The 27,371-nt window shown below is 45.7% G+C and overlaps 1 protein-coding gene across 2 annotated transcripts; it reads left to right on the top strand.

Annotated features, from left to right (window-relative positions):
• Window positions 1–23: 23 nt before the first annotated feature.
• Klhl33 (kelch like family member 33) lies at window positions 24–27,151 on the top strand. 2 transcript variants are annotated; one of them, XM_042701072.1, is made up of 6 exons: window positions 24–108; window positions 18,167–18,310; window positions 18,392–18,907; window positions 24,347–25,271; window positions 25,398–25,565; window positions 26,266–27,151. In XM_042701072.1, the coding sequence occupies exons 1-6, from the start codon at window positions 93–95 to the stop codon at window positions 26,816–26,818; spliced, it is 2,322 nt and encodes a 773-aa protein (XP_042557006.1). In that variant the 5' UTR covers window positions 24–92; the 3' UTR covers window positions 26,819–27,151. The 2 variants fall into 2 exon arrangements, with proteins under 2 accessions (XP_042557006.1, XP_042557004.1); XM_042701070.1 differs by having other exon boundaries at window positions 18,167–18,907.
• Window positions 27,152–27,371: the final 220 nt, after the last annotated feature.

Here is a 27,371-nt window from a genome sequence, read left to right as displayed (position 1 = left end):
ATTGGTAATTGGATAGTGTTGTGGAGGACCAATATGGAACCCAAACTGGATAAGTTCTTACTGATGGGATCAGTGGATAAAGAGTCAGAGCTATGGCTAACATTACAGGTAAGTCTTGGAGGTTACTGTTCAGCAGCAAAGCATGATGGGAAAGATTTTAACACACCATTAACAGTAATTGTATTATAACTAATAGTATGTTAGTGTCAGCCCCTGTTTGTCTCATTTAAATTCTTTGAAATAGATAGGACTTTGCTCCTGGAGATAGGTCAAATGTTAACAAGAGAAAGACTACCCCTCCTTCATACACTTCCTCCGGCATACTTGTATACAAGTTGTACTCTCCCTTCTTCCAGCAGCACCCTAACCAATCACAACATGCTCTGTATCTTGCCTGTAGAAGGATGAGCTACAAGTTATCTTTTACACTATGGTAACCATGTTCTCTCCAACTACTTTTTTTTTTTATTCCCATCTACCTGTCTTCTAAAATGGAAACTTCTGAAACTTTGGTGCTTACTGGAGCTAATAGCCATTTGTTTGCAAAATTCCATAAATCCTTTTAATATTCCCTTCACAGTCTTTCAAAGAAAACCTGATTTTTATGAAAACTCAGCTTTTCTTGTCACTACTGTGATGGTAGTGGTGATGTCTATACCCTTTGTACACTAGGCCTGTAGGTGGTACAGATGTCCTTCTTTTCTTTTTTTGGGGGGGGTGGTCAGTTGTGGGGCTTGAACTCTGGGCTTGGGCGCTATCCCTCAGCTCTTCAGCTCAAGGCGAGCGCTCTACCGCTTGAACCACAGCGCCACTTCAAGTTTTCTAGTGGTTTATTGGAGATAGGAGTCTCACGGTCTTTCCTGCCCGGGCTGGCTTTGAACTGCAATCCTCAGATGTCAGCCTCCTGAGTAGCTAGGATTACAGGCGTGAGCCACCAGCGCCTGGCTGTCCTTATTATACTATTTGCTGGCCTTTCCTCCTCATCCCTAATACCCCTGCAGCATTGGACTGCCACAATTACAACACTCTTGTAGTAAGTCTTGATTTCAGTGTCCATGTAAGTCATCCCCTTGATATCCACCTTAGTCATTCATTCCTTCAGTCATATTCTAGACAGATAATTCCTCTCCCCTGTATCAAACATTCTGCTCTCCTGCCATTTGCTCCCCCTCCCCCTTTCCAGATTATTCCATCCTGTATGCTAAATCCAGCATTCTCTTCTCCAGGACCTTCATTTTACTGCATACATTTACTTCCGTCTCCCTGCTTCACTTCTAGTAGTCTTTTTTTTTTTTTCTGGTCATGGGGCCTGAACTGTGGGCCTGGGTGCCATCCCCCGCTCTTCAGCTCAAGGTTAGTACTCTACCACTTGAACCACAGCGCCACTTCCAGCTTTTTCTGCTTATGTGGTTCTGCAAGGCAAGCACTCTACCACTGAGCCACCTTCCCAGCCCTTCTAGTAATCTTAATCACCTACTTTCTACCCAGATCCATGTGGCTGAAAGGGTGAGCAAAGCATAGTCATGCTGACTGATCTTACTTGAAATTCATCACCCTGTTACCACAGTGGGTCCTTTTTGCCACCCAGCAACATTCCATCTCCTTAATCCTTTCACTTGCCCTCTTTTTTGATAACTGTCTCCTATCTTCTGACCCTCACATGTTCAATATCTCCCTCCATGTTCTTGCCCTTAACCTTGGTTCATTTTTCAGTGAGAACTGGAAACAATGAGAACATATTTGCAAGCTCCTACTGCTAATCTGACCACTTTCCATCATCTGTGTGTGCTTTGCTGTCCATTCTGCCACTAAATCCCACAACATCTCAGCTGGGGCTAGCTTTGCTCTCAGAAGGTATTTGGTTATGAAAACTAGGTGGGAATTCTGCTTATAAGAAGTCCAGGATGCTGTAAAATATCCTAAAATGCATAGGAAAGCATTCAAGAGACTGCTAAAATGTTACTGGTGTCCCGAGTGAGAAATAATACCCATATGCCATGCACCTGCCCACAGGCTTGTGTAGATCTTAGCCTCTATCTTGTAAAGGTATGGGTCAAAGTTCTCCATCGTTTTTGGTTTTTTTTTCCCAGTTTTTTTGGCAGTACTAGCAATTGAGCTTAGAGCCTCACATTTGTTAAGCAGACTCAACTGCTTGAGCTGCAACCCAGTCCTTTTGTTTTTGTTTTTGTTTTGGTCGGTCGTGGGGCTTGAACTCTGGGCTTGGGCGCTGTCCCTGCACTCTTCAGCTCAAGGCGAGCGCTCTACCACTTGAGCCACAGCGCCAATTACGGTTTTCTAGTAGTTTATTGAAGATAAGAGGCTCACGGACTTTCGTACACGGGCTGGCTTTGAACTGTGATCCTCGCCGGGCGCCAGTGGCTCACGCCTGTAATCCTAGCTACTCAGGAGGCTAAGATCTGGGGATCTCGGCATGCCTCACGCATGCAAGGCAAGCACTCTACCACTGAGCCAGCCACCTTCCCAGCCCCATCCTTTTGGTTTTTTAAAAGTTATTTTTCAGATGAAGTCTTGTACTTTTTCCTAGGGCCAACCTCAGACTAAATCTACTGATGCCTTCTGTGTAGCTGGGAGCACAGACAGATATGCTCTACCACATTTTTTTTTTTTTTTTTTTTTTTCCTTTTTTTTTTTTTTTTTTATTGTAAAGCTACTATACAGAGGGTTACAGTTACATGAGTGAGGTTATGAGTACACTTCCTCTTGAACATTGTTACCCCCTCCATTGTTTTCCCCCTACCATCCCCTCCCTCCCTCCCTTCCCCGAGGTTCTTTTTTTTTTTTTTTTTTGATTGTGATTAAATGATTACATAATTTCAAAGTCACAAGTTCATTCTAACTTCCCTGGAGCAAATTGTCTACCACAGTCTGTAATATATAACAGTGTTCACATGTTATGTACCATATTTGTGATCAGCAGCATGAGGATATTTAGTAGTGGTTCAACCAGATGAGCGGGAGTTCTTTGTTTCTTAAGTCCTGTTAGTTTTGTCGTATCACCTAACCTTTTGGATTTAGCATCCACTTATGAGGGAGACCATGTACCGTTTGTCTCTTCGTTCTTGGCTTACCTCGCTCAACATGATTCCTTCTAGCTCCATCCATTTCCCTGCAAATGCCATTATTTTGTCATTTCTAATGGCTGCATAATATTCCATTGTGTATAGATACCACAATTTTTGGATCCATTCATCTGTGGTGGGGCACCTAGGTTGTTTCCATATCCTAGCTATTGCGAACAGTGCTGCAATAAACATGGAGGTGCACGTGTCCTTGTATATTGGTTCCTGTTGTTCAGGGTAGATGCCTAGAAGTGGTATGACTGGGTCGTAAGGGAGGTCAATCTTTAGCTTTCTAAGGACCCTCCAGACTGCTTTCCAAAGTGGTTGTATAAGTGTACATTCCCACCAGCAGTGTAATAGGGTTCCTCTTTCTCCACATCCCCTCCAGCATTTGTCGTTGGCTGATTTGTGGATGTGGGACATTCTGACTGGGGTAAGGTGGTATCTCAGGGTTGTCTTTATTTGCATTTCCTTCACCACCAGGGATGATGAACATTTCCTCATGTGTTTCTTTGCCATTTTTATTTCTTCATTTGAGAAGTCCCTCTTTAGTTCCCTTGCCCATTTAGTAATTGGTTTGTTAGGTTTGGGAGGGATTAGTTTCTTGAGTTCCCTGTATATACAGGATGTTAACCCCTTGTCTGATATATTGCTGGTAAATATTTTTTCCCAATTAGTTGGTTGTCTTTCTAGCTTAGTTGCGATAGATTTAGCTGTGCAGAAGCTTTTTATTTTAAGGTAGTCCCATTTGTCGAGTCTCTCTCCAACTTGTTGTGACCCTGGGACTCTGTTCAGGAAGTTCCTTCCTGTGCCTATTAGTTCAAGTGTCTCTCCTACTCTGTCCTGCAGTAGTTTCAGAGATTCAGGTTTAATGTTAAGGTCTTTAATCCATTTTGAGTTGATGTTGGTGCATGGTGATAGGCTGGGGTCCACTTTTAGTTTTCTGCATGTGGCTGCCCAGTTTTCCCAGCACCAGCGGTTGAAGAGGCTGTGTTTCTTCCATTGTATGTCTTTGGCTCCTTTGTCGAATATCAGCTGGCTGTAGGCCTGTGGATTTATATCTGGATCTTCTATTCTGTTCCATTGGTCTTCGGGTCTGTTTTTGTGCCAGTACCATGCTGTCTTTGTGATTATAGCTCTGTAGTAGAGTTTGAAGTTCGGCATGGATAGCCCTCCCATATTGTCTTTATCCCCTAGAATTGTTTTGGCTATTCTAGGTCTTTTGTTGTTCCATATAAATTTTTGGACTGTTTTCTGTATTTCAGTGATGTACGTCATTGGGATTTTAATAGGAATTGCATTGAATTTGTATATTAGTTTTGGAAGTATCACCATCTTTACTATATTAAGTCGGCCTATCCAGGAGCATGGGAGGTCTTTCCATTTCCTAGTGTCTTCTGCAATTTCTTTCTTTAACTTTTTATAGTTCTCATTAAATAGTTCTTTTACATCTTTGGTTAGGTTAATTCCTAAATATTTTATTTTTTGGGAGGTTATTGTGAATGGGGTTGCTCCCTTTATTTCCCTCTCTTCCTGTGCGTTATCAGTGTATAGGAAGGCAACTGATTTTTGTGGGTTTATTTTGTATCCTGCTATTTTGCCGAAGTGACTTATGATTTCTAAAAGTTTGGGGATGGAGTTTTTGGGATCGTGGAGGTATAGTATCATGTCGTCTGCAAAAAGGGATAGTTTCACTTCTTCTTTCCCTATGCGGATCCCTTTAATGTCTTTTTCTTGCCTTATTGCCCTGGCTAAGGGTTCTAGGACTATGTTGAAGAGGAGTGGAGACAGTGGACATCCTTGCCTTGTTCCTGTTTTTAGGAGGATTGGTTGTAGCTTTTCCCCATTAAGTATAATATTGGCTATTGGTCTGTCATAAATGGCTTTTATTGTTTTTAGAAATGTTCCTTCTATTCCTATTTTCTCCAGAGCTTTTAGCATGAATGAATGTTGAATTTTATCAAAGGCCTTTTCTGCATCTGTGGCGATAATCATGTGATTCTTGACCTTGGCTCTGTTGATATGCTGGATTACATTTATTGACTTACGTATGTTAAACCATCCCTGTGTCTCTGGGATGAAGCCTACCTGATCATAGTGTATTATTTTTTTTATGTGTTTCTGGATTCTGTTAGCTAGAATCTTGTTAAGGATCTTTGCATCTGTGTTCATCAAGGAGATTGGCCTGTAATTCTCCTTTTTGGTTGGGTCTTTGCCTGGTTTGGGGATGAGTGTGATATTGGCTTCGTAGAATGAGTTTGGGATAGCTCCCTCCTTCTCTGTTTCTCTGAAGAGCTTGAGGAGTATGGGTATTAGTTCTTCTTTAAAGGTCTTATAGAATTCTGCTGTGAATCCATCTGGTCCTGGGCTTTTTTTTGTTGGAAGACTTTTGATAGCTTCCTGTATCTCATTATAGGATATTGGCTTATTTAATTGGTTAACTTCTTCTTTGCTCAGTTTGGGTAACTTGTATTTCTCTAAAAATGCATCCATTTCCGCCAGATTTTCTTCCTTTAGAGAGTATAGCTTTTGAAAGTAGTCTGTTAGAATTGTTTGGATATCTTGGGTGCGTGTTGTGATGTTTCCCGTGGCATCCCTAATCCTATTAATATGGGTTTCCTCTCTTCTTTTTTTAATTAATCTTGCCAACGGGCCATCAATTTTGTTTATTTTTTCAAAGAACCAGCTTTTTGTTTGGTTTATTTTGGTTATGGTTTTCTGATTTTCTAATTGGTTAATCTCTGCTCTCAATTTGGTTATCTGGCTTCGTCTAGTAGCTTTAGGTCCCATTTTTTCTTGTTTTTCTAGCTGTTTTAGTTGCAACATGAGATTATTTACTTGGTCTGTCTCCATTCTCTTGATGTGGGCACTGAGGGCAATAAATTTGCCCCTCAGGACTGCTTTTGCTGTGTCCCACAAGTTTCTTTGTGAGGTGTTTTCATTTTCATTGAGTTCTAGGAAATGCTTTATTTCTTCTCTGATCTCTTCTGTTACCCAGGCCTTGTTAAGGAGTGTGCTGTTCAATTTCCATGTATTAGAGAAATTTCTGCGGTATGCTTTGTTATTGAGAGCTAGCTTGATTCCACTGTGGTCAGATAGGATACAGGGGATTATGTCGATCCCTTTGTATTTGCTTAAGTTCCTTGAATGAACTATGATATGGTCTATTTTGGAGAAAGTTCCATGAGCTGCTGAGAAGAATGTGTACTGTGTTGTTTTAGGGTGAAATACTCGGTAGATGTCAGTTAATTCCACTTGAAGTATGGCCTCACTTAATTCGGTAGCTTCTTTACCAATCCTCTGGTTGGTAGACCTGTCCTTTGGTGAGAGTGGCGTGTTAAAGTCTCCTAGTATTATCGTATTGGGATCTATTTTATTCTGTAAGTTTGAGAGCATTTGTTTAACATATCTGGGTGCACCAATATTTGGGGCATATAAGTTGATGATGGTTATATCCTCCTCTTGGATTGTTCCCTTTATTAATATGTAGTGTCCGTCCTTGTCTTTCTGTACTGATTTTAATGAAAAGTTTATTTTGTCAGATATCAGGATAGCTACACCTGCTTTCTTATTGGGGGAATTTGATTGGTAGATCCTTTTCCACCCCTTCACTCTGAGTTTGTTTGTATGTTTGGCTGAGAGGTGGGTCTCCTGAAGGCAACAGATGGATGGGTCTTGTTTTCTGATCCAGTCCTCAGTTCGTTTTCTTTTAATTGGCGAATTCAGCCCATTTATATTAAGAGAAAGTATAGAGAGATGCATTGTTGTCCCTGCCATTCCGTTTTCCTAAGTTTTTCTTCTTTCCTTTCCTCCTGTGCTTGCTCAGTTAGACTTTGAGTAATGCCTGTTTGGGGCAGGTCCCAGTTCCTGGTTGCTTTCTTCAGGTTGTGTCCCCCCTCTTAGAATTCTTTGTAATGCTGGCTTAATGTTTATGTATTCATTTAGTTTTTCTTTGCTATTAAAAGTTTTCAGTTCTCCATCGAATGTGAATGCTAGCTTTGCCGGGTATATCAGTCTGGGTTGGCAGTTATTGGCTCTCAGGGCTCGTATGGTGCTTTCCCAGGCTTTTCTTGCATTCATTGTTTGTGTGGAGAGATCTGCAGTGATTCTAATTTTTTTCCCGTTGTAGTATAGCTCCTTCTTCATTTTTGCTGCATGCAGGATTGTTTCCTTATTATTCAGATCCATCATTGTTACTATTATGTGCCTAGAAGTGTTTCTCCTGGGATCTTGCTTGTTGGGTGTTCGATAAGCTTTTGTGATGTAGTTAAGATGGTCGTTTTTGAGGTGGGGAAAATTTTCATTGACTATCTTGTTAAATAGGTGTTGCATTCCCTTGCTCTGGAATTCCTCACCTTCGTCCACTCCGATTATGCGAAGGTTAAATTTTTTAGCATTATCTGCTTGCTCTTGAATTTCCCTTTGGTTTAATTTGAGTGATTTTTCCATATCTGTCACTTTTTGGTCCAGTTGGTGTATTCTGTCTTCTGTATCTGACACTCTACCTTCCATTTCATTCACTCTGTTGACCGTGGCTTCTATTGTGGTTTGCATGGTGGAAATGGATCCCTTTATGGATTCAATGTTGGTTCTCAGAGTACTGATCTCACCTCTCAATGAGGTGAGATCAGTATGCATTACCTCTAATTTGGCGTTTATCTCACTTCTTACTGAGGTTTGTGCAGCTTCTATTTTTGCATCCAATTTTTGTTTGATGTCCTGTATATCTTTTGATAGTTCATCCTTGTGCTCTTTCAATTTCTGATCCATTTCTCGCTTTATTTCTTGAGTCATTGCCTCCAGCAACCCTTGGATGTAGTTTTTGTCTTCCATTCCTGCTTTGCTCCCACTGGGGCTCTCCCCTGCGTGGCTGCTGGCTTTTGAGGTGAGCTTGCTGTCCTGGGTAGTGGTAAACCTTGTGATTTTTCTCTGTGATTTTCGCATGGGGGTTCAGGAGACTGCTCTTCAATCTTGTTTTGGTGTGTCTGTCTTTGCTTGGTTGCTGATTCTGTATTGGTAGAGAGAGTCTGTGCCTGATCTGGATTCTGTTGGGAGCCTATTTCCAGCTGCTATTCACTTAGGATTCTCAGCTCTCTGCTGTAGCAATTCCCGCCTTTGGAAGGGTTGAGCAGCCTGGACTGCTTGTGTTTGCTCCTGCGGGTGCTCTTGGGAAGATCAGATGCTCTGGATGCACTCTCCCAAATACTGGAGTCTGCTATGGGCTCCTGATGTGTTTTTGTTTGTTTGTTTTGGGCTGGTTGTGGGCTTGAACTCTAGGTTTGGGTGCTGTCCCTCAGCTCTTCAGCTCAGGGCTGGCACCCTACCATTTGAGCCACAGCCCCACTTCTGACCCTTTTTGCTTTGTTCAGGCGCCGGTCCCCTGGCCTGGTTCCGGCCCCAGCCTGGAGCGCGCTCGTTAGGCCTGTGCTAATGTGTATACCACCTTGGTTATGCAGCCTGGAGGACACAGTTCAAATTTCTTCTACTGTTGGTAGTCTTGACCCAGGGGCACTGTTCCTGGCTTGAGCATTTAAGTTCCCTTCCAGGGGCGCTCTTGCTCTGGCCTGGCCAGCAGAGTGTGCTCTACCGGCTGGTGGAGCTCTCGAACAGTTCCCAGTTTTAGTGGGTCCTGTGGTCCGGGTGTTGGGGTAGGGAGTCTAGGTCAGGGTCTGGGGATTCCCTCCAGCTCTGGTCTCCCTTGATGGATTCCCTGTCCCCTGATGGGTACTCACCCTGTAGGTCGTCAGTTGTTGTTGCAGTCCGTCAGTTGTTGTTGCAGTCCGAGTTCAGTTGGGGTGGTTGCGGGCTGGGTTGGGCGGCCCCCCGCCGGGTCGTTGCGATCGCGATTGGGCGGGTGGGTCTGCAGACAGGTCCCTTTGTGGCGCTGCTGGTGCCGGGCGGCTTTGGCGGGATGGAGCCTCTCCGCTCCGGTGGAGAGTGATGGGTGGGGTGGGATCCTCCTGGAGACTCCCGGCTGGTAGGTTTCTCTGTTCCTGGCGATCCGCTGTTCTGCAATCCGGTACCTGGTGATCTGCAAGCAGCCCCCTGTGTCTCTGTGGCTCCGGCAGCCCCCGCCGGGCCGGCTGGCCGGCGGCTTGGCGCACTGCCGCGCGGCCAGTAAAGGTTGGGGGAGGGGTCTTCGCTCTTCTCTGTTCTGAAATTCTTCTTTTCCTCTCTTTCTTTTTTTTGTTATTTTCCACCTCTGGTTTTTCTCTGAGTGTTCGTCTTTTTGTTGTTGTCGGTCTCTTGGGGAGATTAAACGTTGGAACTCGAACTCTCTTTTTGGTTGGAGAGAGCTGTGGCGTTTCCCTACTGCCCCGTCGCCATCTTGGTCCCCCCTCTCCCACATTTTTTTTTTTGGAGATAGGTTTGATAACTTCTTTTGCCAAGGCTGGCCTCAAACAATAATCTTCCTATCTCTGCTTTCATATAGCTGGGATTATAGGCATGTACCCTAATGCCTAACCCCTCTTCTCTAGTGTTTTTCTTGTCATCAGCATATTTTTACAATATTACAAGTAATGCCCTATTGATCCATTTCCCATTCCTTTTTTTTTTTTTTTTGTCATCATGGGGCTTGAACTCTGGGCCTGGGTGCTGTCTCTCAGCTCTTCAGCTCAAGGCTAGCGCTCTGCCATTTGAGTCACAGAGCCACTTCTGGTTTTCTGGTGGGTTATTGGAGATAAGAATCTTATGGACTTTCCTACCCAGGCTGGCTTTGAACCTTGATCCTCAGATCTCAGCATCCTTAGTAGCTAGGATTACAGGCGTGAGCCACTGGTACCCAGCTCTCCTTCCTTTTTCTTCCTGCTCTACTTTATAGCAAAACTTAATTGTTTCCAGTTCTTCTTTTCCAATTTTTTGTTAAATCTCCATCAGAACCATTCTTATTATTGTCACTGCATACTTGGTCTTAGCTAAATCTGATGGCAAATATGCTTCAAAGTGCAAACTAGCAGTTGCATTTGACACTCCATCTTTTAAATACTGGCTTTACAATATATTTTTCTGCTCTGCTTCCTTACTGACTATACTTTGCTTTGCTGGTTTCTCATGTCTAGTCTGAATTCCCCAGAGCATAGTGTCAGATGCTGTTATCATATGTGTCTATGGGGATTTCATCAAGTCTTGTACAGATACCACTTTGATGTGAATGACTCCAACCTGAATTTCTGAATATTAAGATGCAAATTGGCACCACTTGGATGCTTATATGTGTATGCACCAATAACTGGCCTCTGCGTCTCGCTTTGATGGTTAATCAGTTAAGAGTTCCATAGACTTTCCAGCTAGTGCTGACTTCAAGCTATGATATCAGATCACAGTCTCCTGAGTAGCTAGGATTATAGGCAAGAGCCACCAGTACCCAGCTTCTTAATAGGCATTTCAGTTTTAACGTATGTAGGGTAGGGACTGACTCCTTTAAAGCATCCTGATTTCTCACTGTTCTTCAGGCTTACTGAGTTTACACACTGTCCTCTTGTCCTCTCTGCTTGTCTCTTCTATCCCCTTGCCTTTTCTACTGTCCTTTCCTGATTTCCTTCTATGAATATGTCTTGAGAACTCAAAAGTCTGCAGGACTCATACTGTAATCCTAGCTACTCAGAAAGCTGAGATCTAAGGATCATGACTCAAAGACAGCTTGGGCAGAAAAGTCCATGAGACTCATCTCCAGTTAACCAGCAAAAAAAGCCAAAGTGAATCTGTCGACCAAGTGGTAGAACACCAGCCTTGAACAAAAAAGATAAGGGGCAGTGCTCAGCCCCTGAGTTCAAACCCCAGTACCAGCACCAAATACATAAATAGTCTGTAAGAAGCCGTCATGCAGTAGCAAAGAATAAAGAAGATCAACTATGGCAAACCAGAAAGCATCAACCTCACCTAATGAGATGGCAGTTAATCCGTTCCAGCTAAGTGTGTCATGTAGAGTCCTAGAATTACCACATAATTGTTTGGATTTTTTTTTGAATATTATTGTTTTGGGGGGTCCGGTCCTGGGGCCTGAACTCTGGGCCTGGGCGCTGTCCCTCAGCTCTTCAGCTCAAAGCTAGCACTCTACCACTTGAACCACAGCACCACTTCCGGCTTTTTTTCTTTTTGCTTATGTGGTGCTGGGGAATCGAACCCAGGGCCTCAGGCATGCAAGGCAAGCGCTCTACCACTGAGCCACCTTCCCAGCCGCAGTTATTTGGATTTTTTTAAAAAATTTTTATTTTTTGTCGGTCAAGGAGCTTGAACTCTAGGCCCTGGCACTGTCCCTCAGCTCTTCAGCCCAAGGCTAGCACCCTACCATATGAGTCACAGAGTCCACTTCCAGCTTTTCTTGTTTATGTGATGCTGAGGAATCGAACCCAAGGCCTCATTCATGCAAGGCAAGCACTCTAACCACTGAGTCACCTTCCCAGCCAACTGTTTGGAATTTTAATGTTGGATTTTTATTTTTAAAATTTTGTTTAATCTGAACAAAACATATTTGCTGGCAAGCTCCAGCCTACAGGCCACTAGTTTCAACCTATGATTGAGAGATCTTTACCAAAGTTTCTGAGATGGTCCTGCTCTTGGAGGCTCAGTAAGTGGGACAGTGCCATGTGGCAGGTGCCCTCCCAGACAGAAGAGCCATAGTTCAGGAAAGAGTGGTATAGGATGACTCGAGGGGGTTTGATTGTGACTTCTGGCTAGGAAATGGGGGTTTGGGGGCGGGGCCGTGGTGTCAGTCTTACAGGAATCAGCCTCCTTCTGTATCTCACTTCCTTACTCCCTTATTACCTGCCTCGTTTCTCATCAGGTTTCTTGTAGATTGTATAGACAACCAGCAGAAGGGTGAGCAACACAGTGATGAAGTGCTGCCCACCATGTGAGGAGGAACATGATAAGCAGGCAGAGCAGAGAGTCAGGAAGAGCCTGGGACTGTACCAGCAGAAAGAAGGGTGCCAGCCTGCAGAGGAAAGCAAATACAGCCCATACCTTGTTCAGCTGTGATACTCTTGCACTTTTGTACTCCAGTGATTACTCCCAATTGCCCTACTGGACTCAGCCTTGGACCCAACCCCATACAGACCAACCTGGGTAAAGGAGGCATAGAAATAGCTGAGGTTGATGATGGCATAGGGACAGTGGTGTTCAGCTCAGCTTTGGGAGGGACTAGATGATTTTAGGGGCTCCTTGGAGACTAGTGTGATGGCATCCAGCTCTGGAAGGTCAAGGATATATCCTAGCTTCCACTATCTGCTCCATTCCGTACTCCCTACTCTACTCCACCTCACACACAACCCACCACCAAGTTAGGAGACAGTTTTGTCTAACGATTGGGGAGAGGGAAAGGAGGCTTTAGGATCATGCCTTGAAAACCACAGATAGGACTGTGAGGGCATAAGAAAAAAAGTAAGTGTCCAATGCAGAGGGCAGGGTGGGCAGTACTCACCAATCATCATGAAGTCTACAGCAATGAGGAAGGTGAACAGATAACCCTGTAGAAGCCCTTGGTCATTCCCAAAAAAGCCAGTGATAGGGTACCATTTATCCTATAAGAAAGCATGTGGTCGGGGCTGGGAAGGTGGCTCAGTGGTAGAGTACTTGCCTTGCATGCTCAAGGCCCTGGGTTTGATTCCTCGGCACCACATAAGAAAAAAGCCGGAAGTGGCGCTGTGGCTCAAGTGGTAGAGCGCTAGCCTTGAGCTGAAGAGCTGAGGGACAGCACCCAGGCCCAGAGTTCAGGCCCCACGACCAGACCCAAAAAAAAAAAAGCATGTGGTCAACAACAGGGTCCTAGGGAGAGGGAAAAAGAAAATGGGAATCTGCAGTTCCTCTTGAGAGGCAGGAGAGTAGAAAGCACAAAGGGAAGAGTTGAAGAAGCTATAGGAAGAAAAGGATAGAAGAATAAGCCAGTCAAATGCCAGTGGCTCAAGCCTATAATTCTAGCTACTCAGCCTGAGCAGGAAAATCTGAGATTCTTATCTCTAATTAACCACCAGAAAACCAGAAGTGGTGCTGTGGCTTGAGTGGTAGAATGCTTGAGTGGTAGATGCTAGCCTTGAGCTGAAGAGCTTAGGAAACAGCACCCAGGCCCAGTCACATGTCAGTACTGCTTCCTGAAGCATCTAGCCATATGGGAGCCTAGAAATAAGATAGAGGATCCATGTTCCTTTAGGGAAGAATGGCACCCCCCCCCTTAGCAGGTGCTGTTTAAGTACCACCAGTGTCCAAGGGTGGGAACAGAAGTGTGTGGTGCAAGGCAGGTAGGATCAACTTTGATAAAGATCATTACAATTCATGAAGAGAGATGAGTTGTAGGGAGATGGAGGTGGGGAGCTAGCTGTGCTTGTACATTACTCTTGCTTGTTTCACCACTTATACCCCAGTCTCTTGGGGAAACAGAAACCAGGGCTCCTGTTCATTATGAATAGAGACGGGAGGCAAGGCCTGACTAATGGTGGCAGAGATACCCAAGTAAGATGGAATAGTCTATAGGGCATCAAGGAGGGTCTCTTTAGGGATAGCTGTGGCAGGATCCTGGGAACAAATGTAAGGATCAAATTGGTGCAGTGAGTGTGCTCCATGCCCAGACAGGCTTCTCATGTTGAGGTCCTCAGAGATACTGGCCCCAGCCAGGACCCCGGTGGCTGGCTCAGGAAGAATGTAGAAAACATACCAAAGAAACTGCCCTCTCAATCATACCACTGTGGGACCATATTTGCCCAGAAAATGTTTTCTGTATGAAAGAACAGAGGAAATGGGGTTTGGAAGAGCTTTTCTTAGCTTTGCATCACTCAGCCAAGATCCTTATTCCTTCACCCAGGTTAGAGTCAATGACTTAGGTTAAGCCAGAAAGAATAAGGGTTGTATAAACTAGCCAGCACAGGGACTTAGAGGGTGCCTGACTAGTCTGTCAATTTGTAAACAACGTACAGGGTTGGAAGTCAAAAGCTCTGTTTTGAGACTTCTCTACATTAAGGAGGTCCCTTTCTTCAAGAGGTAGTGATATTCTGAAGCATTCATTACCTTTAATATATTTCTCAGTTAGCTTCCCCTATCTCACTTTGGTACCCAAAGAAGCCAGTAGCTGTTGACTAGGGTATGTGAGCAGAGTCCTCAGCAGGTAGTTGATAGGAGGGTCAAGAACAAGATGATTTGAAGATGAAATACCATGGATAATAAAGGAAAGGCCAAAGAAATGTGAGTGGGAAAGAGATGACTGCTCCAGCTCTCCTGTCCTATGATCTGCCCCTCTCAACCTTCTAGCTCCCTCTCCTCAACCTCTTCCCATAAAAGGAGTGCTAACACAGAAATGGAGGGACAAAGGGTAAACAAATACAGCAGTGGAACTCACTAGATACTATGTTGAAAATGAACTATACAACTTGTAGGTGGGGATGAAAAGGAAAAATTGGAAGGAGTGACATTGTCCAAAAGAAATGTACTCTTTACCTGACTTATGTAACTGTAATCACTGTATAGTGCCTTTATAATAATTTAAAAAGTTTTTAAAAAGGAGTACTGGCCAGGCACTGATGGCTGTAATCCCAGCTACTAAGGAGGCTTAGATCTGAGGATCAAAGTTTAAAGCCAACTCAGGCTAAGCTGAAAAGTCCATGAGACTTACATCTCCAATAAACTACCAAAAAACTAGAAGTGAGCTGTGGCTTAATTGGTAAAGAACCAGCCTTAAGCAAAAACACTAAGGGACAGTCCAGGCCTTGAGTTCAAGCTCCCGACACACACACATGAGCATACACACAAGAGGAGCTGCTTTATGATCTCAGCAATTCCTGACAGGGCTGGGGACTAGGAGAGATAACAGAGACAAAACAGACTTTTAGTGTTGAATTTGCCATTTTGGAAATGGCAAAGAGAGACAGTACATACTACTAAGACAGAAGTTGAGAGCAGGATAATGAACATGTGAGCCCTGGGGAGGGATGGGAATGCATTCATTCAACCGTGTCCCCTAAATCCTTTTCTACTATACAAGAGAACTCTGACTTGCTTATGCCTGTGCCAGCCTGAGCAGCAATCCAAGACACCCTAAGGTAGTGGATAATTCCCCAGATGAACATCTAGCAGATCTGTTGAACAGAGTGGAATAGGAGGTAATTCTCCTCCAGTCCCCTTCTCCCTTTCTCAGAGGTGCCCTCCAAGGTTTCTGGAACAAAATTCTCTCTCATCTACCTACATTCCCAAATGTTGAAAACCCTGAGTTTCAGTTTGTTACCATGATTCTTATGACCCAGCCAAAGCACACTTGGTCATTCTGGTCCTGACCCAGGAATTTTCTGGATCAGCCTCTTGGGAGTGTGTCTTGATATGTGTCTCCTCTGCAGAAGTGGCAGTCTCACTATCCTCTGGCCAAGACAACAGATATGACTGAAATGACAGGAGGTGTCCCAAGCCAGTGTGTCCAAAACTTAGAAGTGGGCTATTTGACCTTGAAGGAGGAGGGCAATCTCAGGGCTTTAATGGAGAGTAGGTGGTGGTCCAGATAGAAGACTAGTCTAGCTGGGCACTGGTGGCTCACACCTGTAATCCTAGCTACTCAGGAGGCTGAGATCTGAAGATCACAGTTCAAAGTCAGCACAAGCAGAAAAGTCCAATTCAAAATGGAAGTGGTGCTGTGGCTCAAGTGGTGGATAACTAGCCTTGAGCACAAGGAGGCTCAGGGACAGTGCCCAGGCCCTGAATTCAAGCCCCAGAACTGACAGAAAAAGGAGGAAAAGGAGGGAGAAGAGTTTATTCTCCCAATGATAAGAGCAGTCAGGGTGTCATAGAAACTCATAGTAGGGTCCACATTGCAACAATGAGAAGTACAAGTTGTCATGTCGAAAATGAACTTTACTACTTTGGTGGGGGGGGGGGGGGGGAAGGATTAGGTACGGGGGCGGAGGGAGGCTGGGAAGGGATGGGAAAGTAAACAAAGGAGGCTCCAATGCTTGATAAGAAATGCACTCGCTATCTTGCCCATGTAATTGTAACCCCTCTGTACAGTATTTTCACAATAAAAAAAAAAAAAGAAACTCATAGTAGGGTCCAATATTTTTATCCTTGTAGGGAGGTGGCAGGCAGAAGTTGGCTATGAGTATGTCTTTGAATTGTGGCTATGAGTATGTCTTTGAATTGTAGTTCTACTTCATGATGGAAATTAAAGATGCTGTCTTGCTATAGGGAGGGCACAAGAGTAGTCTGAGCTGGCTGCTGGTGGCTCATGCTTGTAATCCTAGCTACTCAGGAGGCTGAGGTCTGAGGATCAGTTTAAAAGGCAGCCTGGGCAGGAAAGGCTGTGACTCTTATCTCCAGTAAAAACCACCAGAAAACCAAAAAATAGCACTGTGGCTCAAGTAGTAGCGTGCTTACTTTGAGCTGAAGAGCTCAGGGACAGAGCCCAGGCCCAGAGTTGAAGATCCGTGGCCAAAAAAAAAAAAAAAAGAAAGAAAGAAAAGGAAGTCTGAAATGCTTGAGCTGAGAAAGAAAGTGCAGAAGCCAATCATTTCTTGCCTTTCATTAGCTAGGACACCATGGCATATCTCTCTCAATCAAACCACTTTGAGGTATGCGTTGTGGTACCTGACTATAATCTCCTGCAGTCAGGAGAGTGAGGCAAGAGAATCTCAAATTTTAAGCCAGCCTAGGCTCTTACATACCCTGTCTCAAACAAAACAAAACCACCCATTTGGAGGAGTGTGGCCTGTGGGCTAGATTCACCCAGGGAACATTGCCTGGGTTGGAATAGGATACCCAAGCTGCAAGTAGGAAAATAGCAAGTGGAGGGGATGCTGATATTTTCTTCCCCTATTCCATGGCAGCCCACTCACCTTAGTCCTAAGGGACAGCCTCTGTGTCAATCTATCCAGCCTGGACTGGCTTTTTTTATAGGCCTGGAAGTCTATCCTTGGCAGCCTTTGGCTTGTGTGTGGCTTTCAGGAGAGGAGAGAGGAGGACCATTGCTGCCTTTCTCCCTTATATCCTTTTCTAAGGATGATACCTGGAAGTTCCCTGCAATGCCATGTCACTATCCCATGGGTTTTATCCAGGTATAAGTCTCAGGAAAAGAAAGGAGATATGATTGCCAGCAGAGGAGTGGCTGTTAATGTTCTACCTAAAGCAAGAATACCTATGTGCTCCCAACCCAACTAGTCCAGAACTCTGGATCCCACTTCAGGGACATCAACCACACAGACTGTTTGATCTTCAACCCAGAGGCCCAAGTTTAGACTTCTGAAGACATAGAGTAGGGTTTGGGTTTTCACTTAATGACAGGCAGGAAGCCCTGACAGGTGATCACCTATATCTGTAACCTGAACCCCACCCCTTCACTAAGCACCTCTCTTCTGCCCTCTGTGAACTGGGCTGGGCTGTTTGTATTTCATTCACTTCAGTATTATTTGCTTCTTCAAGGTCCCAGCTTTATTGTGCACAGAACAGTCAACAGTCCAAGCCCAGGGCTGATTCAAAACACATTTTCCTCTTTTTGTCTAGCTCAGCATAGTCTAAACTTTGCAGATCTCACCACCACCACTGCTACCTTTCAACACCACTACCAGCCAGCCCTTTGGCCTGGCTCACTCTGCCCAATGCCCAGATTCTCCTTGGCTTCCAAATTCCCCTCACTCAGAACCCCCTTGTAACCTACAGATAGAAAAGGGGGTCATCCCAGGACGGGACCCAGGAGATTGGGTGTCACAGTCCTACACTGGGAGCCTACTGTTTAGGCCTCCAAGCCAGCTATAATTAGCCAGGGGGGGAGGGGGCACTGATGGGATACCATGTGTTCCCTTTGTACACTGCAGTCCCAAACAAGAGCAGGCACTCAAGGGAGAGAGCAAGCAGAAGGCTGGTGTCTTGTGAGAGGGACTAAAAGGAGGGAGAAAGATGGGAGGGATTCAATTCTGAGTACTGGATCCGCAGTACACATATTTCTTAGATGCTTTGCTGTACCTGTAAGACCTAATGAATTGAATAGTGCCCACTACTCCAGTCTTGGGTGGAGGTAGGAAGGTGGTACAGGAAGGAGGAACTGACTTCAGAGAGTTGAAGACAGTGTTCTGGCCTTTCTGGGTGTAGTAAGATACCTTTCTTTCTTGCCTACTCACTTGTAGTAAACCAGCAAATGTTGGCCATGAGCATTCCCCAGGCAACACATCATCAGTCTGACTTGGAGTGCACCTCCCTTCCAGTGCAGAAGGATTGCCTTGGACTCCCTTTGCCTACAAGAAGAGCCCCTTCCTGGCCGCCTTCCCCTGGTGAGGACCCTGGGTTACTTCCCTTTCCTTTGGAAGAGCCTGGCCCCAGACCCCTGGTCCCAGGTACCCTTGCCTTTCCAGCTCTGTCCCTTGAGGAAGAGGAGCAGGATGAGGATGATGAAGATGCAGCCCAGCCTGAGGAGCTGCGCAGTGAGAAGCATGTCAGCCAGTTCTTTGCAGAAGCCCTGCGGCTGCGGGAGCAGAGGCTGTTGCTGGATCAAGAGGTGTCAGTTGGGGGAAGAGTATATGGGGTACATCAAGTGATCTTGGCTGCAGTCAGCAGCCTCTTTCAAGGCAGGCTGAAGCATGCCAAAGGTCCACAGCCTTGCTTCAGCCTCAATGTGACCCCAGGGGGTTGGGAGGCCTTGCTGAGCTTTGCCTATGAAGGAGTCCTAGGCCCTGCCTCACGGAATGAAGTGCTGGCTGCTGCTGAAGCACTGGGAGCACCCCGAGTGAAGGCTGCAGCCCAGCCTGGAAAGGTGAAGAAGCTCAGCCAGGCAGAGGAGCTGAGGGAGAATCTGCACAGCATTGAACTCCTGTACCAGGATGGTATTGGGTGTGACCTGGAGCTGGAGGCCGAAGGCTACCGGCTATGGGGTGAGCCTATGGGGTGTTTGTTACATTTCTGCAGATGTACATACCATTGGGATGTTGTGTGCAAGTTGCAGGTGGCTTGATCTCTGCCATAGCAGGGTTTGTTTTTGTTTGTCTGTTGCTTGTGGAGTGTTTTGTTTCTAGTTCTGGGGCTTGCACTTAGGGCCTGGGCACTGTTTCTGAGCTTTTTTTTTTGCTCAAGACTAGCACTCTACCACTTGAGTCATAGCTTCACTTCTGGTGTTTTAGTGGTTAATTGGAGATAAAAGTCTCATGGACTTTCCAGCCAGGACTGGCTTCAAATTGCATGCTATATACTCCTACCTGCTTGCTTGTTTTGTTGTGGTGCTGAGGATAGAGTCCAAGGACTTGTGCACACTAGGCAATATCACTGAGCTACATCCCAGCCCACCCATACTGGTTTGGATTCTTTTTTTTTTTTTTTGGGTCCGGTCGTGGGGCCTGAACTCTGGGCCTGGGCACTGTCCCTCAGCTCTTCAGCTCAAGGTTAGCGCTCTACCACTTGAGCCACAGCGCCACTTCCGGCTTTTTTCTTTTTGCTTATGTGGTGCTGAGGAATCGAACCCAGGGCCTCAGGCATGCAAGGCAAGCGCTCTACCACTGAGCCAACTTCCCAGCCCCCTGGTTTGGATTCTTGTGGCAGTAAGAATTTCCTGAGGTGAAGGTTAGTGCCTCACCAGCACATGCGCAGTTGAGTTGTTTTCCTAGGCTCACTGACAGATTTAAATTGACCCTTCAGGCCCTGAGCATTTTCCTGCTCAGTAACTGGAATTTCCAGCCAGCTGGCTGAGTTAAGGGTACAATCCATGGCAATAGAACAAGCAGAAAGTGATGGACTCAAGCAAGTTGATCCAAGGCTCCTCTTAGAATCTTCTATTCAGTACACAGCAAAAGGCAGAGAAATGACTTGGAAAACTCCTAGTGTGTCCTTTTACCAAAATACCTTCCACACTGTGGTTCTGCAGTTCATGACAAAGTCTGGTGTCACCAGGTCTGGATGCAGTTCAAATAGTATAGAGGCAAATGATAGGCCTGAGATTCAGTCCCCATACTGCAAAAAAAAAAAAATTACAACTATTAGTCCAGGCACTTTAGTTTAATTCTGCTCATCACTGTCCCAAGAAAATCTAACATTTAGTGAAGTAACAAGTATCAGGAATTTTTACGGATGACATCTCTTAATTCTCACTAGAAGCAATGAGGTGGGTACCATTGTCCTTAGGAGCAAATGAGGAACATTAATCAAACTCAAAGATGATTTAATGATGGGAACCAGATACAGCCCACATGCATTAGTCTAGTCTGCTTGCACTAAGCCATACATTGCCTCCTGAAGTTACACCAAGACATACAACTTGTGACACATACAAATTTAAAGTCATAAGCATTACTTTAAAAGTTATCTAGTTTAGGACTTACGTTTTACCAATGAACAAATCAGACTCTAAGGCATGTCCAAGTTGGGCACCAGTATAATCTGACTTGTTCAGGAAGCTGAGATTTGAGGATCTCGGTTCCAGGCCAACCCTGGTAGACATATCCAAGAGACTCATCTCCAATTAACTAACAAAAAATGAGAAGTGGAGGTATGATTTAAGTTGTTCAACACCAGCTTTGAGTGAAAAAGCTAAGCAAAAGCTCAGTATACTGGTTTCAAGCATACTGGATTCAAGCCCCAGGAACACCAAAACAAAACAAAACAAATGAAAAAACAAAACAAAACAAAAACAAACATACTCCAAGCCAAAATGTTACTGTTACTATTCATTAGAGTAATGACTGGGAACCAAAGAATTTCTGGGATTCCCAGAAAAAATAAAATCCCAAAGGTTTTCATTATCATTTCCTATTGAACCAGATGGAGAAATGGTCCTTTCTCACTAAAATTTCATAATTATAAATTTCTCCTAGAATTTGAGATTTAAACATTCACATCAGTATCTTGGAACCCATTACTGAAACTCTTAGGAACAGAGTATATAGAGCTTGTTTTCAGGAATGTAGATTTTCTCAGACAATATATAATGAGAAACTATCACTGATGTTTACTTTGGGGGAGGCACATGAAAATTTATATCAACATGAATTCCCTTTGAACAAGAGTCATATGTGTCACAACTGACCAGTCTCACTGGCAGCTTGGTCCCTGTGACCTGCCTGAGGGCTCCTAGCAGTATTTTCCTTTTTTTTTTTTTTTTGTCGGTCATGGGCCCTGAACTCAGGGCCTGGGCGCTGTTCCTCAGCTCCTCAGGTCAGGGCTAGTGCTCTACCACTTGAGTCACAGTACTATTTCCAGCTTTTTCTGCTTATGTGGTGCTGAGGAATCCAACCCAGGGCCTCATGCATGCAAGGCAAGCACTGTACCACTGAGCCACCTTCCCAGCCCTTCCTTCATTTTTTTTTATGAAGTGTTTCAAACATATAATTAAGTAAAGAGCTAGGCACTGATTCCTGAGACCTATAATTCTAGATACTCAGGAGGTTAAGATCTGAGGATTGTGGTTCGAAGTAGCCTGGACAGGACTCTTATCTCTAAATAATCACAGAAAAAGCCATACCTGGCACTGTGGCTCAAGTGGTAGAGTATGCTAGCCTTGAGCAAAAGGAGCTCAGGGACAGCTCCCAGAGTTCAAGCCCCAGGGCAGGCAAATAAATAAATAAATAAATAAATGTAAAGACTCAAACACTTGTCACATATACGTAGTAGTATCCCATTATATTTATTTCATCTTGTTATTTTGGGCTGAAGTTTAATGTAAATTAATGACATTTCTCTCATTTGGTGCCTTAAAAAGTTTGGACTGGGGATGTGACTCAGTGGTAGATTGTGTACCTAGCTAGACCATGTTCAGTCCCAAGCCAACAAATAAAAATAGGAACAGCCAGGTGCTGGTGGCTCATACCTATAATCCTAGCTACTCAGAAGGCTGAGATATGAGGATCACGGTTCAAAGCCATCCCAGAGTCCATGAGACTCTTTTATATTTTTTCATTTTTATTTATTTTTTATTTTTTTTTGGGTCTGGTCGTGGGGCCTGAACTCTGGGCTTGGGCACTGTCCCTCAGCTCTTCAGCTCAAGGCTAGCGCTCTACCACTTGAGCCACAGCGCCACTTCTGGCTTTTTTGTTTTTGCTTATGTGGTGCTGAGGAATCGAACCCAGGGCTTCAGGCATGCAAGACAAGTGCTCTACCACTGAGCCACCTTCCCAGCCCTCCATGAGACTCTTATCTCCAATAAACCACCAGAAACCAGAAGTGGCGCTATAGCTCAAGTGGTAGAGCCCTAGCCTTGAGCTGGAATGCTGAGGGGCAGCGCTCAGGCCCAGAGTTCAAGCCCCATGACCAACAACAACAACAAAAAAAAAACAGGAATATTTTTCATATATCCAAAATATCTTTATTATACCCAGCAAAATTAACAACTCTGTCAGGCGCTGGTGGCTCATGCCTATAATCCTAGCTTTTCAGCAGGCTGAGATCTAAGAATTACAGTTCAAAGCCAGCCTGGGCAGAAAAGTCCCTGTGAGACTCATCTCCAATTAACCACTCAAACACTGGAAGTGGGCCTAGGAAGGTGGCTCAGTGGTACAGAGCTTGCCTTGTATGCTTGAGGCCCTGGGTTGGATTCCTCAGCACCACATAATCAGAAAAAGCCAGAAGTAGTGCTGTGGCTCAAGTGATAGGGCACTAGTCTTGAGCTGAAGAACTGAGGGACAGCATTCAGGCCCAGAGTTCAGGCCCCACAACCAGCAAAAAAAACAAGGAAACAAACAAACAAAAAAACACAACAACAACTGGAAGTGGCGCTGCAGCTCAAAGTAGTAGAGCACTAGTCCTGAGCAAAATAGCTCAAGGACAGCACCCAGGCCTTGAGTTCAAGCCCCATAACAGACAAGAAAAAAAATTCTTTTATTTATTTATTTTTATTTTATTTTTTTGTTGGTAGTGGGGCTTGAACTCTGGGCTTGAGTGCTGTCCCTGCATTCTTCAGCTCAAGGCGAGAGCTCTACCACTTGAGCCATAGCACACTTCAAAAAAAATTTTTTTTTTAATTTATTTTTGTTGTTGTGTGTTCTGATACTAAGACTTGAATTCAGGGCCAGGTTGCTCTCCCTTAGCATTTTCACTCAAGTATGGCACTATACTACTTGAGCCACATACCTCTACTTTTGGCTTTTTGCTGGTTAATTGGGTATAGAAGACTTGGACTTGTCTGTCCATCCTGGGTTTGAACTAAGATCCTGAGATCTCACCCTCCTGAGTAACCGGATTACAAGCATGAGCTACCAATGCCAGACTTAAAACACAAATTCCTAGGGCCTCCATTCATACATACTTACTGAATCAAAAACCCTCTGGTGGGTCCATGAAAGCTGTATAAAAGTAGGTATGAATTTATGTATATCTATTGTGTGCTGGAGATGGGCCTTAAAGGACTTGCACACGCTACCCAGACACTCTACCACAAAGCTACCTTCTCAGTCCTCAAAACTGCATTTTGGTATGGGAATATGGCTTAGTGGTAGAGTGCTTGCCTAGCATGCATGAAGCCCTCAGTACCACATATACAGAAAAAGCCAGAAGTGGCACTGTGGCTCAATTGGTAGAGTGCTAGCCTTGACCAAAAGAGGCTTAAGGACAGTGCCCAGGCCCTGAGTTCAAGCCCCAGGACTGGCAAAAAAAAAAAGTCTTGAGCAGTTTATGCTTGGAACCAGTGGCTCATGCCTGTAATCCTAGCTACTCAGGAGGCTGAGAGCTGAGGATCGATGTTCAAAGCCAGCCTGGGCAGGAAAAGCAGTGAAACTCTTTATCTCCAATAAACCACAAGAAAACCAGAAGTGGTACTGTGGCTCAAGTGGTAGAGCCCTAGCCTTGAGCTAAAGATCTCAGGGACAGCGCACAGGCCCAAAATTCGAGCTCCATGACTGACAAAAATTTAAAAAAAAAAAAAACAAACACAAAAACAAAACCCCCCTGCATTTTAACAAGTTGGGCACCAGTGACTCACACCTGTAATCCTACTTACTCAGGAGGCTGAGATCTGAGGATTGAGGTTTGAAGTCAGCCCAGGCAGGAAACTCTGTAAGCTCTTCTCTTCAATCCACCACCAAGGTCCAGTTGAAGCTCAAGAAGCAGAGCATCAGCCTTGAGTGAAAAAGCTCAAGGACAGCTCCCAATCCTTGAGTTCAAGCTGCAGTACCAACATAAGCTCGAGCATTGCACATGAGTGCACTTTCTCTCTCTCTTTCTCTGTCTCTCTCTCTCTTTCTCTAAAACAAAATCCAAGTACCCTGTGATACTACCGTGCATGCCATAGTTTTGGCCTGTGGTCTTTGGTGACTGGGTCAAAGTTGGGACTGTCACATCAGTACTATGTCTAGCAGTGTTACAGAGTCCTCTGCTTTCTCCTCTTCTTGCAGTTCACCGAGCAGCGCTGGCCTGTGGTAGTGAGTTCTTTAGGGCCATGCTCCTTAGTGGGATGAGGGAATCCCAGGGCACAGAGGTGTCTCTGCGTACCATCTCTATCCAGGACCTGCGCCTGCTCATCTCTTTTGCCTACTCTGGGATTGTACGGGCACGATGGCCAGGACTGTTAAGAGCTGCCCAAGCTGCCTTGCAGTATCAAAGCTCTTCTTGCCTGGATCTGTGTCAGAAAGCCTTGGCGCGAAGCCTCAGCCCTGCCCGTTGCCTGGCCCTGCTTCCCACTGCCGAAGCCCCTGGGTTGGAAAGGCTCCGGGGAAAAGCTCGCCACTACCTTCTGACCCACCTGCCTGCCGTGGCTTTGTGCCCCACTTTTCCTTCTTTGCCAGCTGTCTGCCTGGCTGACCTTCTGGACAGCGATGAGCTACATGTGCAAGAGGAATTTGAGGCCTTTGTGGCAGCACGACGTTGGCTAGCTGCCAACCCTGAGACCCAGGAGTCAGACGCGAAGGCCCTGCTACGATGTGTCCGTTTTGGCCGCATGTCTACCAGGGAGCTTCGGAAAGTGCGAGCAGCTGGGCTACCCTCACCTCTGCCCGCAGACCTGCTCCATCAGCTGATGGTTGAGGCTGAGATTCCAGGTCAAGAGCGGAGAAGGGAGCCAGACCGAGCACTGGTGGTGATTGGTGGGGATGGGCTCACTCCCGACATGGCTCAAAGACAGCCATCTCGTAAAGTGTGGTGGGCCAGGGCCTTCCGCTGTGGTATGGGACTGGTCCGCACTGTGGAGTGGGGGTGGCTGCCTCCTCTGCCTGCCCCGGGGCGCTTCCGGCATGGCGCTGCCAGCCTAGCAGGATGCGAGCTCTATGTGTGTGGAGGTCAGGATTTCTACAGCCACTCTAACACTCTGGCTTCTACTCTCAGGTAAGATTGCCTAACAGAGGGCAGGGCAGGGCAGGGCAGGGCAGGGCAGGTGAGACAAATTGTTCATGCAGCCAACCACAGGCTCCCAGACTCATTCTTCCCATCTCTCTCTCCCACTGTGTCCAGGTGGGACCCCAGTCAAGAGGGCTGGGAAGAGATGGAACCTCTTTGTCAGGCAAGGAGCTTTTTTCCTCTGGTGGCATTGAATGGACAACTTTATGCCCTGGGTGGACGAGACAATGGTATTGCCCTTAGCTCTGTGGAGACCTATAACCCTGAGCTCAATGTCTGGAGGTAAGCAGGCAAAGGAGAAGTGGGGAGAAACTAGACTTCGGAAAAAAAAAGAGGGTTGAAGCTGGATGTAATCCTAGCACTCAGGAGACTGAGGCAGGATCTCAAGATTGAGGCCAAGTCTGGGCACTGGTGGGTGGCTCATGTCTAATCTTGATTACTCAGAAAGGCTAAAATATGCTAATCTAGGCTCAAAACCAGCCCAGGCAAGAAAGCCTATAAGACTCTTAATCTAGGGCTGGGAAGGTGGCTCAGTGGTAGGGTACTTGCCTTGCATGCAAGAGGCCCTGGGTTCCATTCCTCAGCACCACATAAGCAGAAAAAGCCGGAAGTAGTGCTGTGGCTCAAATGGTAGAGTACTAGCCTTGAGCTGAAGAGCTGAGGGACAGCGCCCAGGCCCAGAGTTCAGGCCCCACAACAGGCAAAAAAAAAAAAAAAAAAAAGACTCAATCTACAAAAAGCCAGAAATGGAAGGGTGACTCAACTGGTAGAGTGCCAGTCTTGAATGAAAAGCTCAGGAGAGCACCCGTTCCCTGAGTTCAAAGACCCAATAGTCACACACACACACACACACACACACACACACACACACACACACACACACACACACACACACACACACACAAATTGAGGCCAGTCTGGGCAACTAAGGGAGATCAGAAGAAGCTGCTACTTACTGATACTGTATCTTGTCCTCTCCTAGGCCAGCACCTTCACTGCCATCACCATGCTTTGCCCATGCAGCTGCTGTCTTAGAAGGCCAAATATATGTGAGCGGTGGCTGTAGTGGCACTGGACAATACCTGGCCACACTGTTGCACTATGATCCCACACTTGAGAAGCCAGAGACACTTTTGAGTCCTATGGGGGTACCTCGGGCTGGCCATGTTATGGCTGCTGTGGGTGGGCGATTGTATGTGGCAGGTGGGCTAGGGGAGACTGGGGACCTGCTGAGCTTTGAAGCCTATGAACTGAAGACTGGTAGCTGGACTCACCTGGCTCCTCTGCCCTCCCCCCATGTGGGGGCTGCAAGTGCTGTACTGCAGGGGGAGCTGCTGGTGCTGGGGGGTTACAGCCACCGTACTTATGCCCTCTCCCACCTTATCCATGCCTACTGCCCTGGTCTTGGCCGATGGCTCTGCCTGGGGACTCTGCCAAGACCACGGGCAGAGATGCCTGCCTGCATCCTGACCCTGCCTACGGTGCAGCACATATCATTGATTCCTACTGGGCACCACACCAAACCTGCCGGGTAAACAGCAGGAGCTGGGTGCTGGTGACTCATGACTGTAATTGTAACTAATCAGGAGGCTGAGATCTGAGAATCACGGTTCCAAGCCTGGGCAGGAAAGTTTATGAGACTCTTATCTCCAATTAACCAGCAAAAATCCTCCTGTTTCAGTCTCTTGAGGGCTGGTATTACAGGTGTATGGCATTATGCCTGGCTTCTTTCTGGTTTCTTTCCTTCCCTATAGGTTCCTGAGGATATCAGGAGTAGAAATAAGACCGTTATGGTGGGAGGTCCTAAGGTGTAAGAGGAAGTGCCCGAAAGAACTAAATATAGAGAAAATTCAGAAAAACCCTTTCCTTGTGTCAGTCCCTTTCCTCTAGGGTTATTTTAAATCAGTTTCCATTTTCTTTTTTTTTTTGCGGGGGGGGGGGGGGGGGGTCTGGTCATGGGGCCTGAACTCTGGGCCTGGGCAGTGTCCAGGCTAGCACTCTACCACTTGAGCCACAGCGCCACTTCCAGCTTTTTCTTTTTGCTTATGTGGTGCTGAGGAATCGAACCCAGGGCCTCATGCATGCAAG

Source organism: Dipodomys spectabilis, unplaced genomic scaffold (genome assembly GCF_019054845.1).
Source record: "Dipodomys spectabilis isolate Male_0828 unplaced genomic scaffold, ASM1905484v1 ptg000286l, whole genome shotgun sequence".
Lineage (NCBI taxonomy): Eukaryota > Metazoa > Chordata > Mammalia > Rodentia > Heteromyidae > Dipodomys > Dipodomys spectabilis.
This window is presented reverse-complemented; position numbering and strand designations above follow the sequence as displayed.